Source organism: Mus pahari, chromosome 2 (assembly GCF_900095145.1).
Source record: "Mus pahari chromosome 2, PAHARI_EIJ_v1.1, whole genome shotgun sequence".
NCBI lineage: Eukaryota > Metazoa > Chordata > Mammalia > Rodentia > Muridae > Mus > Mus pahari.
The window spans coordinates 22,631,424-22,648,243 of NC_034591.1; the positions used below are offsets into that span (position 1 = coordinate 22,631,424).

Genomic DNA, 16,820 nt, shown 5'->3' on the forward strand with positions numbered 1-16,820 from the left:
ATGTGCATGTGTGCATGCATGCCATGTGAGTGCAGTGCTCTTGGAAGCCAGAAAGGAATGTTGAATCCTCTGTGCTGTACTTGAAGTTCCCTGATATGGGTGCAGGGAACTGAACTCATCATCTGCAGGAGGAGCCAGGAGGAGGTGCTCTTAACTGCTGAGCCACTCAACTGCTTCGGCTCAAATATTTTAAGTTCCTTTTGGTTTCTGCTAGTTGGATGAGTATCAGATGATTTCTTGTTTCTTGTTTTGTTTTTTTTTTCCCTCCTGATTAATGATACTGAACACCTTTCTCTTCACATCATAAGGTTTTAAAGACAGGGGAAGCTTTAGGTGTTTCTTTGTATATATTTCTCATTTGATCATTCAGCAGGGAATAAAGTACTCCATACAGTGCTGAGCTTAAGTCTAGTAAGCCACCTTCTGTATTGAGCCTGTTCTTAGCTGACAGACAGACTTGTCCATGTATCCTTAAGAATATCTATTCTTTTTGTAGAGGAAGGAAAGTGTAGCTACCTGGAAGTTCTCATACCCTGGAGCCTTTACTGGATTTCTGAGTGACTACTGTTCATTTTCTAGTCTAATAGAAGTGACAGTTTGCATTTTTCTTTCCCCAGTGAACTGGAAGATGACTTGCTTGGAGAAGATTTACTGTCTGGCAAAAAGGTAAAAAAAAAAAAACAAACCAGGGACACACCACCATCACTTGTGTATGGGGTAGACTTTTAGAAAGCTGAGCATGGACCAGAAGTTTGTAAATGGAGTGATTGTTTTGTTGCTGTCGATTGACCCAAAGCCTCTCAGATGCTCAGCATGTATTCTGCCCTGGGGTTACACCTCCAGCCCAGCAAAATAGCTGCTTATTATAGTACCTTGGAGAGCAAGTGTTTTAGTTCCTACTGTGTCTAGTGTACTCTAGCAGGTATCAGAATCAGGCTAACAGTAGCATAAAACACGCCTTAAGGGACCATTTATAGGATTGATATTTCACACTGTGGTTCTAGAAGGCACCTCTGGGAATATTCACTGACAGCCTAAAGGTAACTGCCAAACTATATATATCATGTAACAGAGCTGCATATAAATAGTTAGAAATTTTCATGGAAACTTTTCACCTTTGAAGCATTTTCTTTAATATGTGTGTCTATAATATACTTCCAATCTGTTTTATGAAATCATGTAAAAAATAGAACTGTGAAGCAAGAGATGAAAGTGAGAATTTTCTTTTTTAAAATATTTATTTACTTATTGTATGTGAGTACACTGTAACTGTCTTCAGACACTCCAGAAGAGGGCATCAGATCCCATTATAGTTGGTAGTGAGCCACCATGTGGTTTCTGGGAATTGAACTCAGGACCTCTGGAAGAGCAGTCAGTGCTTTTAACCACTGAGCCATCTCTCTAGCCCCAGAAATGTTTGATTAGCTTTTGTTTCTAGTAGTAGTCTGTGTCTTGGTATCCCTTATCCAATGGTGTGATCCTGCTTTTGAAAAAAGAATCTTTGTCAGTGTGATGGTAATGATTGCTGGTTGTTTAGTTCATATTTGATTTCTGATAAGATTGGACCTTTCCCAAGGTATTTGTTGTGAAGTTTATTGCTCTTGTCTGTGACTGGACTAGATGCCTAGACTTTGCTTTCTACTAGAACTAGTGAAATATATAGAGGTATGCATTTGAGTGACATTTAGGCCCTGTGACATAGTACAGAGCATCTAGGACCAGGTTTAAATATGTTGAAAGGCAAGGCTGCTAGCTGAGGAAGGTGATGGTTGAGGGGGAGCTAGGCTGCTATTGTAAGTCCTTCTTCCATTTATTTTACTTCGACAACATCTTATGTCTGGGCAAGTTGGTACACCAAGGGGTCTGTGGTGGTTTGAATATGTTTGACCCAGGGAGTGGCACTATTGGAGTTATGGCTTTGTTGGAGGAAGTGTGTCATTGTGGGTGTAGGCTTTAAGACTCTACTTCTTGGGGCTGGAGTGACAGTTCAGTGGTTAAAAGCACTGACTTTTCCAGAAATCCTGACTGAGTTCAATTCCCAGCAGCCACATGGTGGCTCATAACCATCTGTAATGGGATCTGAAGCCATCTCCTGGTATATCTGAAGACAGCTACAGTGTACTCACATAAATTAAATAAATAATTTAAAAAAAAAAAAAAGGCCCTAGTTTTAGCTGCCTGGACAAGATGTAGAATTCTCAGTTCCTCGTGTGCCATGACTGCCTGGATGCTGCCATGCTCCCACCTTGATAATAGTGGACTGGACCTCTGAACCTGTAAGCCAGCCCCAATTAAATGTCCTTTATTAGAGTTGCCTTGGTCGTGGTGTCTGTTCACAACAGTAAAACCTGAAGACAGGGTCTCTCAAAAATGCCAGTGTTTGAGGACTCTTTTGTCCTCATTTTTAAAACCCTGCTGTCCTATTGACAGTCCTCATTCTTAAGAGTTTTGGAGGGGACTTTCTTATTGGGAAGATGGGGCAAAGGATTTTGTAAGCACTTGCTGCCACTCTGTGAGCCTTGTTTGGGACCTTTGCACCTTACTGTTTCTCGACTGTTTGGATGGCTGGTTATATCACTAAAGCAAATTTGTTTTAGATCTGTTTATTATAACTCTATCCTTGCTGTGTTGGAAGCATAGCTTTGGGTGGCTTATTTGTCTGTTGAAATAGATAAGGTCTTTTGAGCTAATATATTTTTCTAGAATTATTATTGACTATTGGAAGTACTGTAATAAAAAATACAGTTAAGTTTAACCAGTTTTACAAGATGTAGATGTCAGACACTTATTGTTTCATACAAGAAGTAAAAAATTAAGTCAGTTTTTCTTTCTTCACTTAAAGTTTGTGTTTGTGTGTGTGTGTGTGTGTGTGTATGTACGTGTGTATGTGTATCTGCCCTTTGGAAGGATATGCCCAATTTAGACTTAGGAATACTTTTAGTAGAGGAGAAAGTTGAACCACCCCTCTGTCTAGAATATTGAGACATGTTTAACCCAGCCTAGAATTTAGAACTCTAGCAGATCACTCTGATGCCTCTACATACTAATGAGATGGGTGACAACATTGGAAGACCTGAGGTATAATTTGTATTTTCATGTCATCTATTTGGGAAAGCCAAAGTTATGTTTCTAATTGGTTTACTTTCTGATCCAGTGACCATAAAAACAGCTTGTATCAGATTTGTATCTCTTGTTTAAAAACTTCAGATTTTTGTTTCTGCCATTGTTAGTCATTTTAAGGTTACCATTCTTTTTTGAAGCTGACCTTCAACTTACAGAGCAATGCCTACCTGTGCCTCCATGTGTTGGGATTAAAGACATGTCATCGTGCCAGGCAAGGCAGCCATTTTTGTTTATTCTGGTTAAGAAAAAGTTGTTAACAGATTCCCTTCCAGGGATGTCTTACTTAACCTTTTTCTCTTGTGCTAGAATTATAATAAATGTGACCATTATGCCTGCTTGGTATTTTCTTGTCTGTGGCATTAAAAGTTTCTCAGGGATTAGCCAGTAGGTTGTATGTGGGCTTTCCAGATTCTCTGTGGTAATGTCAGACTGAGTAAACCTGGATGGCAAGAAGTGGAGCAGTAGGAGGTTAGAAACATCCCTCTCAGGGTAAGCTTGTGCTTGGTAACAAGTCTTCTTATGGAACTGACACATATTAATTAGATTTCTTCTTTTAATTAGAATCAGTCGGATTTGTCAGATGAAGAGCTGAATGATGATCTTTTACAGAGTGATAATGAAGATGAAGAAAATTTCAGGTACTCAATATTAACTTATTAAAACTGGACCATATTTAACTAAATTGATGAGAATTGTGTATATATTTTATAGTATAATGAGTAATTGAATAATGTGGTATTGGACTTCTAACATACAATTAAATTTTGAATGAGATATTGTTGTATTCTGATGTAGAAGCCATATAGATTGTTCCCATAAATAGGTCACTGGCTTAAAGTCACGTATGCCTTTCAGAGAATGTTGTGAAAGCTCAGTGCTCTCTGCCTGGAGTGTAGTGCTCTCTGACTTGATGCAGGCGACTGCAGTTTGATGTCGCTGATTTTATTTTCCTTTTCAGTTTTTAATTGATACTACTCTGGAGAAGTACTTAGAAATACTCATTTTTCTGTTTTAGGCGGAAATATGGGAAAAATATACACATCCTTCTGGGTTATAAATGTGATTGCAGATACATCATATGAAGGCCATAGATTTGAAACCTGTTTTTTCACATGGTTTGTGACTAAAAGTATACTTTTAAATTATTCTACTAGCAAGATTAATTTGCCAGTTCTCTTCATTGATAGCACGAATTGTCTTTAGATCTTTTGAGTGAAGTTGGCCTTGAAATGTATCTTTGGAGTTTGGCAAGATGTTTGAAGTCTATGGTGTGCTCAGCTTTGCTGTATAGGCTACTTGCTATGAGCACAGATTTACTTTGTGGTCTTGAATCTGAAATCTCATATGTGTGTGTGTATGTGTGAGTGAGTGTGTGTGTTTAAGTACATATATTTAACTTAATTAAAAAAATTTGTCTGAATATATGTCTGTGTAGCACTTGTGACTTCTGAGACCTGAAGAGGGTGTCAGAACCTCTGAAACTGGAGGTACAAATGGTTGTGAGCAACTATGTGGGTACTGGGACTAGAACTTGGGTCCTCCAGAAGAACAAGCCAGTGTTCTTCTCAGCTGAGCTCTATCTCCAGCCCCTACATTTGAACTCTTACTTTGAAATGTTTGCACTTAAGTAGGTAGTGATAACAATTACATATAGTAAGGGTTTTGTGGCTTTAAGATCCTTTGCTCTCTTATGAAAAAATTACTAGTTTGTTGAGTTTAATTTTTGAGACAAGGATCATATTGTAGTGTAGGCTGTTCTGACTCATGTTAATCCTCCTGTGTCAACATCCTGAGTACTGGCATTATAGATGAGCTACCACAGCTGGTAAATATATTTGTAACTAGCATGAATTTGAATGTTGAGATGTACTTTTACACAGATACTTAATGTTTTGATTTTCTAAAGAACTTATCATGCTTTTTTTGGGGGTGGGGGTGGGATGACCAAATTGTTCTTACCATTCTAACTCTGGTTACTGAAGAAGTGGCTTAGCAGTTAAGAGTATTTAGTGTTCTTTCAGAGGACTCTTTGTTTTCCACCATCGACATTAGCACCTGCAATCACCTGTAATTCCAGTTTTAGGGGATCCTATGCTCTCTTCTGGCCTGTGGGAAGCAAGCATATATGCAGTGCACATACCAAATTACACACACCAAAGATAAATGTAAATGACTCTTAAAAACAATTCTATGCCTTTTCTGAGTATAGAGTAGTATTCTTGTTTTCTGTTAGCACTTCAACCAGACAGAGTTTATCTGTTTCATTTTATACAAGTAGATGGAAATGCAAAGTGTTTAGTTTTAGCATTGGATGTTTGTAAGCCAGACCAGCTTCTTCATCTGACTGACTTCATTTTTTAGTTAGTTAACAGAGCTGAGAAGTGGAGATGCCATCTGCATTGTGGGCCAGAGGCCCTGGGCTACTTGGAATCTAGTGCAATTGTATTTTACAGATTGTTAGAGTACACTTACCTAGTGGGATATTTTGTTACCTGTGATCAAGTCTCATAACTCACTTAGGTAATGATTCAGCTTTGAGCCTCCTCTCAGTGTATCTTTTATTGTGTTTTGTCATCTAGTTCTCAGGGTGTCACCATCAGTCTGAATACGACCTCTGGCATAGTTACATCATTTGAGCTGTCTGACAACACCAATGACCAATCCGGAGAACAGGAATCTGAATATGAACAAGGAGATGATGAGCTAGCCTACCACAAACCCGAGGAACAAGAACTGTATACTCAAGAGTACCCAGAGGAAGGACAGTATGAAGGCCATGGTGCAGAGTTGACAGAAGACCAAATAGAATATGGAGATGAGCCAGAGGAGGAGCAGCTGTACAGTGATGAAGTGCTGGACATCGAAATCAATGAACCTTTAGATGAATTTACAGTGAGTCTTTTCTCTTTTGAATGGCCAAAGATAACATGGCTTTCTGCACATAGGTTTCTAGACTGATTTGAAATCTATTTACCTCCCATGGGAAGGAGAGAAATTAGACCTTATTATCACTGTCTGCCAGTTTCTTTATCAGAGCTATGACAAAGTTTGTGTTGACAGCTTGTTTGGCCACTGGTAATGCTCCTTTGTCATTCAGGAAAGCTGCAAAGAATTGTGACCTTGAGGATTGTACACTAAGGAAGAAAACAGCTTTGTGTGGTGGAGGCACACTGTCAATGTTAGAAGTACTTAATGCAGAGCCTTTATCCAGGCTTTAGACAAGATCTGATAAAGTCCTTCTAAGGTGAAAAGATTATTGACCTGCTAAAGACATCTTTAAGGTGTTAATATTCCACAGTGATTGATGTCCTGTCTTCATTCATCCCTTTCATACTGAGAACTGTCTAAACATGAATAAAGAGGTTGAGGTTAGTTTCGAAAATGTCACATATAATTTGTTATCTATCTGTAATCAGCAAGCTAAGATGGTGCTGGTCTTCATTTCAGAAAGATTTCTTTAGTAGGTAGTGTTTATTTTTATTAAACACCAGGAAAGAATTGGATACTGGTGGCAGATTAGTTGTTTGTCATAATGGCATATTATCAGAAGAGGTTTGTGTTTTTAAAAAGCACCTGATGACATTCATGCCGGAAAGATGTTATTGCTGCATTGTGTAATGCCTAAGGGTTTCATTTCATTGGGGTTCCATGTAGGCAGAGTGGACAAGAGGTGTGTAGAAGCCTTGTTGGTGGAGTAGCACCCTGGATTGTGGTACCATCATTTAGTGTGTGCCTGCATTTGAGAACATTGGTCAATAGCTAATGAGACTTGGTCTTTTATGTAACATAACAGCCTCCTTTACTAGGGGTTGATGATACAGAGTCTAAAAATACTTAGTTCAGTCATACTGGGCTTTGGTGTCTCAGGAAGTTGAGGCTTGTTCTTCTGAAAGTGTGTGTAGTTTGAGTCATGAAACAGCATCACAGAGCCTGCTGTCTGTGGTCCTGCAATGATGTATTTTAGTAATCAGTCGGAAGATAGTGTTTTCTGATACTGCTTGCTTATGTGAGACACCATAATTCAAATTGCTTGTTTAACCCAAGGTCTTTCGAAAATGTGCTGTTTTCATCTAGTGTTTGACTATTACTATTCATTTGTAATATTAGCTGTTCATTTCTTTGGTCCTCTACTCTTTAAGTAGTCAGCACATCTTTACTAATTGTAATTCATATAAATACTGTTGAACCGTAAAAAGCATAGAATAGACGAAGTACTCACACAGGGTGCAAAGTTTGGATAGGGTGAGTTTGTTCACTCACACAGCTCTTGGGGACTTGTAATGAGAGAACTTGTAATCAGTGAGAAAATTTCCTCTTACATATATCCTTGTCCAACTTAGGACCATATAAAGTCCCAGGAATAATACAAAATCCATTTAAATAATTTAGCATTTTGTGGTCCAAGATTCAGGTACTGAAAAGAATAAAATATTTAAATTGAAACTGTTATAGAACTCTTACATGAAAATGAATTACTTTTTTTCATATTTTAAAAAATATACCTCAGAAACTTTAAAGTTTCATTTAGAAATTCTAAGTATGCTAATATTTCACATCTGAATGTTCTGTGAGCAGTGGCAGCCTACTTTACTATGTCTGGTGTTGGAGCTAAAGCTATTATCTTCTCTCTCCATGGATACCACAGTGATAGTGTCTGAAGTGACTGACTACTCTGGGTGGGAAGAAATCAGAATTAAGCTGTGGAGTGCTTTGCTCTTGTCCAGCAGCTTCGATCTTGTCTCAGACTATCCCTGATGTGCATGTTGCCATTAGACCGCTAAACACACGAATAGATTCTGTCCCCATGTACTCTACAGGTATGTAGTTTATTGAGTGGTTTAATCTGGTTCCTTGTTCTAGTCAGTATTTGTTGACCTGCTCTTCAAAGCCAGAATTAACTCTGAAATGTGACCCTACAAGCATTGGCTTTCTGTGAGAGCCTACCACCAAAACTATGCATTTGGTGCAGAACTGGCTATAGAATCCATAAGACCACACTTTGTAACTGGAAGGGATACTGCCACATGTGAAGCATGGGAGATCCCAGGGATGTTGAGAGACTGCTTAGCATTGTTAAGTGAATTTTGCAAGCACCATTGTTGGTGAGTGTGACTGCATTTTACCATCTATACTCTAGTAGCAGCAAAAACTATTGTTCAGTAGCCAACAGAATAATATTTGTTGGTGACATTAAAGTATATTCACTATGAAGTCAGTATCAAATGAGATTTCATAAAACGTTGTTTTTAAATCATGTTCAAATTTACTGTTTGTGTAAAGAGTAGCAGAATGATACATTGTGGATTTGGCTGAAATGTTGCTTTGATGGGATGCTAACAGTTTTTGTGCAAAGTGGAATGCACTCTCAGGATCATCTTGAGAAGCAGGAGGGTCATTTCTCCCTACCTCACTAATTGTAGGCAATGCCAGTATCAGTCTGCTTTCTTTGTCAGTGTGGTGTTCTCTGGTCACCTTGTCTTCTACCTTGCCTGAACTCAGAAGGGACAAGCTTAAGCCCTTTCCATTTCATCCAAAACCTCACCCAAGAGAAAGAAAGGCTTGATGAAGATTCCACTGTAGTGTGATTTGTGAAAAACACTTTGTCAAACCGCCCCACTCCTGCTTTTGCTGTTGGCCTCAGGTTGGCAAGGGGCATAGAGACTAGCTCCTGCTCCGTCCAAATCCTCAGTGAGCACACAAGCCTGGGTCTTGTAAGGCTTTTTTTCCTTTGGGCAGATAGGAGGTGCTGTTTACCTGCGGCTCTGAAGCTGAGCAAATGTTGCTCTCATCGCTGGAGCAGCATGTATGTTTGGTTTGCATGCCTGTGCAGAGGAGAAGCTCTTTTGCTATGTGCTCTGTCAGGGCATCCCCACAGTAGAATGTGTTAAAATAACTCTGCATGAATTGTAAATGAAAAGTGGTTGAAACAACCAAAAGCTTTGTGAGAAAAATGTTTTTTCTCTTTAATGGCCGTTAGGATGAAGAATATTTGCAGGCTTATGGTGGGCAACAAGGGCTGCAAGTGCGGGAAGACTGTGAGGCTGAAGATGACTTAGATGAGATTACTGATTCCCAGGTTGCTTCTGAGACCCACGAGGTACTTGTTCAACTTCTACAGTTTCCTGAGTTTCTTTTCTTCCAGAATCAAAATGAGAGCCTTTTCTTTAATTTTTATTTTTTATTTTTAAAGTATTAGTGAAAAATCTGTGTGTCTCTGAACTGTGTGCCTCGTAGTAGAAGCCCAAGCCTGGGCCTAGAGAAGTGAGTTCTGGTGCCTGTGAGAAGTGTGTGCTCTGGAGTGGAAGTGCTTGTTTATTTGTTTCTTTTTATTATTGCATGTGTATGGTGTGTGTGTGTGTGTGTGTTTGCTTGCTTGCTTGCTTGTGAGTATCTGTACATGGCACACACATGAGGCAGCTTGTTTTGAGGGGTCAATCTCAGTTCATCAGGCTGCCACAGGGCTGTTTTTTAAAAGTGTTAATGTCACTGCTTTGAAATTAGTGCTGTAATTATTTTAATTATTTAATAGCTAATTTGCACCATTATTCAAGAAACAATGCAAAGTTACCTGTTATTCTGTCTTAAGCACTGCAACATTCTGTCTCCAAGGGACTTTTGCAGTTTAATGTAGGAAGGAAGGTACTGAAAATTATTGTTGTGCCAGCAGAAGGTGATAGCTCCCAGGAGAGAGGCTCAGACTTGAGTACTTAAGTGTCCTGAGTACTAACAGGTCCTTTCAGGGAGGGCCCATGACTGAGGCTGTGTAGAAGAATGACCTTTGAAGTACTCTTGAAAGAAGAGTGGTTTCTAGTAATCCTGTGCTCCTGTCTCACTGAGAACTGGTAGCTACTGTGGCTAGGTCTGTAACAGGTCATAAAACCTTTTTATCCTTGGGTAAATTGTTAAAACTTAACATTTTTCTTCCTCTAATACTTTCCTTAATGTTCTTTCCTGCTTGCTAGAGAATATATCCACCAAAGCCACGTAGCACTCTATAAGGGTAGGTGTGAAACGGAAGCCTTCCCCTAAGCTGAATTTGAGTTTACTTTGTATACTTTGTGTCTCTTTGAAATACAGTAAAAACATAGAGGGAACAAATAAGGCTAGTAAGAGACTCTTCACCCCAGTTGTACAGTTGTAGAAGAATGTATCTAATCCAGGGAGTTGAAGGAGTCCCAGATCAGGCAGTCTGGTTTCCTAAAATGTTCAGTATCATTCCACCTTGCACATTGAGTACCCATCTTAGGCCTGCAAAAACACTTGAGAAAGAAATCAAGAAGATCTGAAAGCAGCGAGCAGAGTAGTTGTAAGGCTGCCAAGGAGGTGGTCCAAAGGTTGGCATGCAAACAATTCTGTGCATATATCATATGCCCTCACAGGATAAGCAAATGAGCTATAAGCTCATGAAAATATATTCAATAAGGTAAGAATTAAAACCTATTTTAACACTGGCAAAATCAAGACTACTGGAAGATGTAGGAGTGGAATCCAAGCCTTTCTTTTGCTGTTCAGCATGGGAAGAAATGTCTGATATTTGAGAAGAGCCAGGTGACATACTCTCCCCCTCAGCTCTTCCTTTGCTTGTTTGTAACTCTAAACACAACCAAAGTTTGGATGAAGATAAATTATCCTTAGTGATTGTTTTTAGACTGTGGGGTTAGTTAGTTGTGACCTGTTTTCTTTTAGCCCCGGCATTGGGGTGTTGTAGATAAGTAGATCCTGATGTTCACTGGCCAGATAGCATAGAAGAAATAGTAATTTTTGGGTTAGTTTAAGGGAGTAAAGAGACTGATAGAAGACACGCAGTGACCCCCTCTGGATGCACCCTTCCCCCATGTCACCCCTACACACTCACTATAATAGTTTACATTCAGTGAATTAGCCATTTACATCTCAAATGATTTTTTATGCATGCATATATCCAGCTTACCATTTTGCCAGTGCCTGTGGGATGCAAGCTCTACAGCTCTACACAGATACCTACAGCAGCCTGATGTCTTTTCAGAGACCTCCAGTTAGGTGAAGCTGGCATTTTTGGCTTTACCACAAGAAATAATTTCAGAATGAGTTAGTATGGAGCATATGGAGTTCATGAAGAGGGGACAAAGAGAGATTGCACAGGGTTAAAGGGGAAAGACTCCTAGAGAAAAGACAGAAACCCTGCCTCCTAGCATGAGGCACACTGTATGACAAGTCTTTAAAAGACTTCAGAGTGCTGAAGAATTTAAATGAGATTATACTGTGCTTCCTGAAGTGCTTTGATAGGATTTCAACTGATGAGGTCATAGGAGAAGTTGCTGGTGGGGTTAGAATGTTTTCATGTAAATTAAAGTTAATGAAATATTCTCATAAAATATCTGGAAAAAGGAGTAAAGCCAAACTCAGGGCCTTAAAAGTGATTCACTCTTATTGTAACAATAGTTTTTTAAAAAATATCTCTGCATAAAAGGAATATTGTGTTCTTTCTGTTGGCAGCCCTCACAATGAATCTTGGTAATTGTGTTAGAATCCGTGGTTTTCCACTGACAAGAGATCTCACCCAAACACCAGAGAGGGGTTCTTTTTCTGTTTCATAACTTTCTGTCCCATACTTTCTCATCTTTCTACCTTACCTTATTCTCATTGTTGAGGGACAATCCCACTACCCTTCAGGAAAGCTCAACTTTTAAAAAAAATTATTTATTTTATGAATATGAAGAAGAATCTCCTACACGAGTCTTATTTTTTTTTTCTTTAATTTATTTCAAAGACTGACAGTAAGGTGCAAAAAGAAAAGTAAAATTCAGCTTAAGGGAAAGGCTCCTGTTTTACACCCAGCAGTCAGAGAAAAGATTGGAATAGTCTCTTAAAACCCTGATATTAGGGTTTCCTTCTACACCTGGAGCTGATCCTGTGCCACAGGGCTCCATACCCAAATACCGCCAGGAGAGAACACAGGTAAAACTACCACTTCTGTTCAAATTCCTGGCCCAAGAGGGACCTTCCCAGAGCCATCAGGACACAGGAACCAAGGAACAGCTGGGGACAGGATACTTCTGGTTTCTGTCTACACCCAGGAGCTGACCCTGTACCACAACTCTCCATACCCAAATTCCTCCCAGAGAGAACTGATCTTCCACAAGTACTGACACACAGGCTTGCAGGAGGGACAAGTCACAGTCAGAGACAGCAAGACCAGCTAACACCAGAGATAACCAGATGGCAGGAGGCAAAGGCAAGAACATAAGTAACAGAAACCACGGCTACTTGGCATCAGAAAGCAGTTGCCCCACCACAATGAGACTTGAATACCCCAACACACCAGAAAAGCAAGACTCTCACTTAAAATCACATCTCATGATGATGATAGAGGACTATAAGAAGGACATAAAAAGCTCTCTTAAAGAAATACAGGAGAGCACGGGTAAGCAGGTAGAAGCCCTTAAAGAGGAAACACAAAAATCTCTTAAAGAATTACAGGAAAAGACAACCAAACAGATGAAGGAATTGAACAAAACCATCCAGGATCTAAAAATGGAAATAGAAACAATAAAGAAGTCACAAAGGGAGAAAATCCTGAGATAGAAAACCTAGGAAAGAGGTCAGGAGTCATAGATGCAAGCATCACCAACAGAATACAGGAGATAGAAGAGAGAATCTCAGGTGCAGAAGATACCATAGAAAACACTGACACACTGACACAACAGTCAAAGAAAATGCAAAATGCAAAAAGCTCTTAACCCAAAACATCCAGGAAATCCATGACACATGAGAAGACCAAACCTAAGTTTACTAGGTATATAAGAGAATGAAGATTCCCAACTTAAAGGACCAGTAAATATTTTCAACAAAATTATAGAAGAAAACTTCCCTAACCTAAAGAAAGAGGTGCCCATAAACATACAAGAAGTCTACAGAACTCCAAATAGATTAGACCAGAAAAGAAATTTCTCCCATCACATAATAGTCAAAACACCAAATACATAAAAGAAAGGATATTAAAAGCAGTAAGGGCGAAAGGTCAAATAACATATAAAGGCAGACCTATCAGAATTATACCAGACTTCTCACCAGAGACTATGAAAACTAGAAGATCCTGGGCAGATGTCAAACAGAACCTAAGAGAAGAAAAATGCCAGCCCAGACTACTATAACCAGCAAAACTCTCAATTACCATAGATGGAGGAACCAAGATATTCCATGACAAAACCAAATTTACACAATATCTTTCTACAAATCCAGCCCTACAAAGGATAATAAATGGAAAATGCCAACAAAAGGAGGGAAACTACACCCTAGAAAAAGCAAGAACGTAATCATCTTTCAGTAAACCCAAAAGAAGATATAACATAAATAATAGGAAGCAACGATCAATTTTCCTTAATATCTCTTAACATGGACTCAATTCTCCAATAGAAAGACATCGACTAACAGACTGGATACATAAACAGGACCCAGCATTTTGCTGCATACAGGAAATGCACCTCAGTGTCAAAGACAGACACTACCTCAGAGTAAAGGGCTGGAAAACAATTTTACAGGCAAATGGTCCCAAGTAACAAGCACGAATAGCCATTATAATATCGAATAAAATGGACTTTCAACCAAAAGTTATCAAAAAGGATAAGGAAGGACACTACATATTCATCAAAGGAAAAATCTACTAGGAAGAACTCTAAATTCTGAACATCTATGTTCCAAACGCAAGGGCACCCACATTCATAGAAAGAAACTTTATAAAAGAAGCTCAAAGCACACATTTTACCTCACACAGTAGTAGTGGGAGATTTCAACACCCTACTCTCATCAATGAACAGATTAGCACACCTGAAAGCTCTAGCACAAAAAGCAAATACACCCAAGAGGAGTAGATGTCAGGAAATAAACGCAGGGCTGAAATCAACCAGGTAGAACCAAAAAGAACTGCAAAGAATCAACAAAACCAGGAGCTGGTTCTTTGAGAAAATTAACAAGATAGATAAATCCTTAGCCAGACTAACCAGNGGGCACAGAGACAGTATCCTGATTAACAAAATCAGAAATGAAAAGGAAGAAATAACAACAGAAACTGAGGAAATTAAAATATCAGATCCTACTACCAAAGCCTATATACTCAACAAACCTGGAAAATCTGGATGAAATGGACAATTTTCTAGACAGATACCAAATACCAAAGTTAAATCAGGATCAGATAAACCATCTATAAACAGTCTCATAATCCCTAAAGAAATAGAAGCAGTCATTAAAAGTCTCCCAACCAAAACAAACCCAGGACCAGATGGGTTTAATGTAGAGTTCTATCAGACCTTCAAAGAAGACCTAATACTAATACTCTTCAAACTATTCCACAAAATAGAAACAGAAGGAACACTACCCAATTTGTTCTATGAAGCCACAGTTACACTGATAGCAAACATCACAAAGACCCAACAAAGAAAGAGAACTTCAGACCAATTCCTCTTATGAGTATCAATGCAAAAATAGTCAATAAAATTCTATTTTAGTCAAGAAAAATAAACAGAAAAAATCTTTTAAAATAGCAACAAAAATATGTTAGCCACATTCTTTACAATAAACTTAATTTTAGAGCAGCAGTTCTCAGCCTGTGGGTTGTAACACCTTTGGCAAAACTCCATCTCCAAACATAATGACATTAAAATTCATAATAGTAGTAAAATTACAGTGGTGAAGTAGCAATGAAAATTTTATGGTTGGGAGAATCACCTTTAACTGCATTAAACGTTCTCAAAATTAGGAAAATTGAGACCCACTGTTCTTCAGGCATGTGAAGTATTCATTTAAATTTTTTTATTTTTATTATTTTTAAGATTGTGCATGTGTATGTGTTCACATGCACATGTATATGTCCCTGTGTGAGTATGAGCATATGAGCACAGTACCATCAATGCCAGAGGAGTCAGATTCCATGGAGCTTGAATTACAAGTGGTTGTGAGCTCTACAATTTGGGTACTGGGAACCAAACTCTGCAAAAGCAGTGCATGCTTTTGACCCCTGAGCCATCTCTCTAGACTCATATACAATAATTCTATAAATGAAATGATTAAATTGTCAATTTAAATGGTTCAAACAAACAAACAAAAAACCCCGATATTAACACCCAATGCAAATAAACAGCATTTCCCCTCCTCCTTCCCCTTCCCCTCCTCTGCAGAGGCTAGCACTACTGTTTCTTCTATCTTACGCAATCTAACTAAACTAGAAGTCTTCCTGCTCTCTGACTTGTTTGCTGTGGTGTGAACCTAGAATCTCAGGCCTTTTGAACAAGGGCTATACCACTGAGCTACACCCATATAACCATATAGGTATTGGTAGAAAAATCGAGGTAGATTAGCATGTGTTGGTTTTTTGTTTGTTTAGGTGATTAACAATTTTTTTTTCCAAAGTTATTATGTCATTTTATACCCTTCCTTTGCTTGAGAATCCTCACTGTTCCTCCTCATTTGGTATCAGTTTCTTTCTTCAGCCCTTCAATGACTGCATCATTGTGGGTTTTGTTGCTTCTCTGATGGCTAATGATAACTGATCACTGTACATACAATATTTGTGACTTTATGTAGTTCCTGGGTTTGGGTGTAGTCACCCTTTCTTTAAAGTGGGTTAACTTCTGTTTATATAAACTACAGAATTTATAAGTTCTTCATTGAGATTATTGTTTATATATTTGTATTCCACATAGACAGTACGTTTGTTTGTGTATAGCTTATATTGCATATTTTCAGTGTTTATAATCTAGAGAGGTTGTTAGATAATTATAAGTGTCTATATATTCTAGATTTCAAATTCATTGGCAGATACATGACTTGTGAATTTTTTTGAATGTCTGATTACAGCGTTATTTTCTAAAGTTTGTTTGTTTTGTTTTACATGAGGTCAGTCATATTCAGGTGGTATGTGTATAAACAAATTTAGGTTTAAATTTTTTTTTAATGTATATAGGAGCTTTGCTTGCATATATGCTGCTTTGCCATGTGTGCAGTGCCTTTGAGTTCCAGAAGAGGCTCATCAGACCCCCTGAGTCCTCTGTTGAGCTAGCCAGTCCTCACATTTAATTTTTGTAAGTAAAAAATAATTTGGATGATATCCAAGATTGATCTACCAAAATTTTGACTATCCCATGATTGTAAAATTAACTCCCGCTTTTCTTCTGGAAGCTTTGTATTATTAGCTAGTGTTAAAGTTAGAGGCTCCCTTATCTACTAGTATTTGAGGTATGAGAGAGGTAATCACCGTTTTTAAGAAAAAATATTTTTCCAACTATTTCACTAGTTTGCTGTGTAAGTTGTCCCATCAAATTACTGTAGTTTTTGTGTTGTTTGCTGATTTATTTACTGGCAGGCTCTTCTGCACCAATTTGTTTTTATAAAGTTTGTATGCCAGCACCCCAGCAGGTTCAGTAATGGAACATGAAACCAGGTAGTATAAATCCACCAACTTAATTCTTTTCTAAGGTTCTTTCCTGTCATGGATTTATTAGTACCTAGTAGAAGTCTGGCTAGGGGTTTAATGGAGATGGCCATGCATCTCTAGATCAAAAATGGATATGTTTATTATTTTAAGGTTTAATTTTTAAAGGTTTTATTTTTATATTCTTTGGTATATGAGAGAGAGAGACAGACAGAGACAGAGAGAGACAGAGAGAGAAAGTTTGTGTGTGTGTGTGTGTGTGTGTGTGTGTGTTTGTGTGTGTATTTGGTTA

At 38.4% G+C, this 16,820-nt stretch overlaps 1 protein-coding gene across 4 annotated transcripts in view; it reads left to right on the forward strand.

Moving 5' to 3' along the window:
* Nucleotides 1-16,820, forward strand: part of Rbm33 (RNA binding motif protein 33) — a 103,896-nt gene that overhangs the window by 18,127 nt on the left and 68,949 nt on the right. For 2 of the 4 annotated variants that reach the window (XM_029533888.1, XM_029533889.1), the window contains exons 3-6: nt 618-666; nt 3,685-3,761; nt 5,703-6,015; nt 9,101-9,220. In XM_029533888.1, the coding sequence (XP_029389748.1) occupies nt 618-666; nt 3,685-3,761; nt 5,703-6,015; nt 9,101-9,220 (559 nt within the window). The remainder of the gene's footprint in view (nt 1-617; nt 667-3,684; nt 3,762-5,702; nt 6,016-9,100; nt 9,221-16,820) is intronic. The other 2 variants (XM_029533894.1, XM_029533901.1) reach the window with 1 other exon arrangement.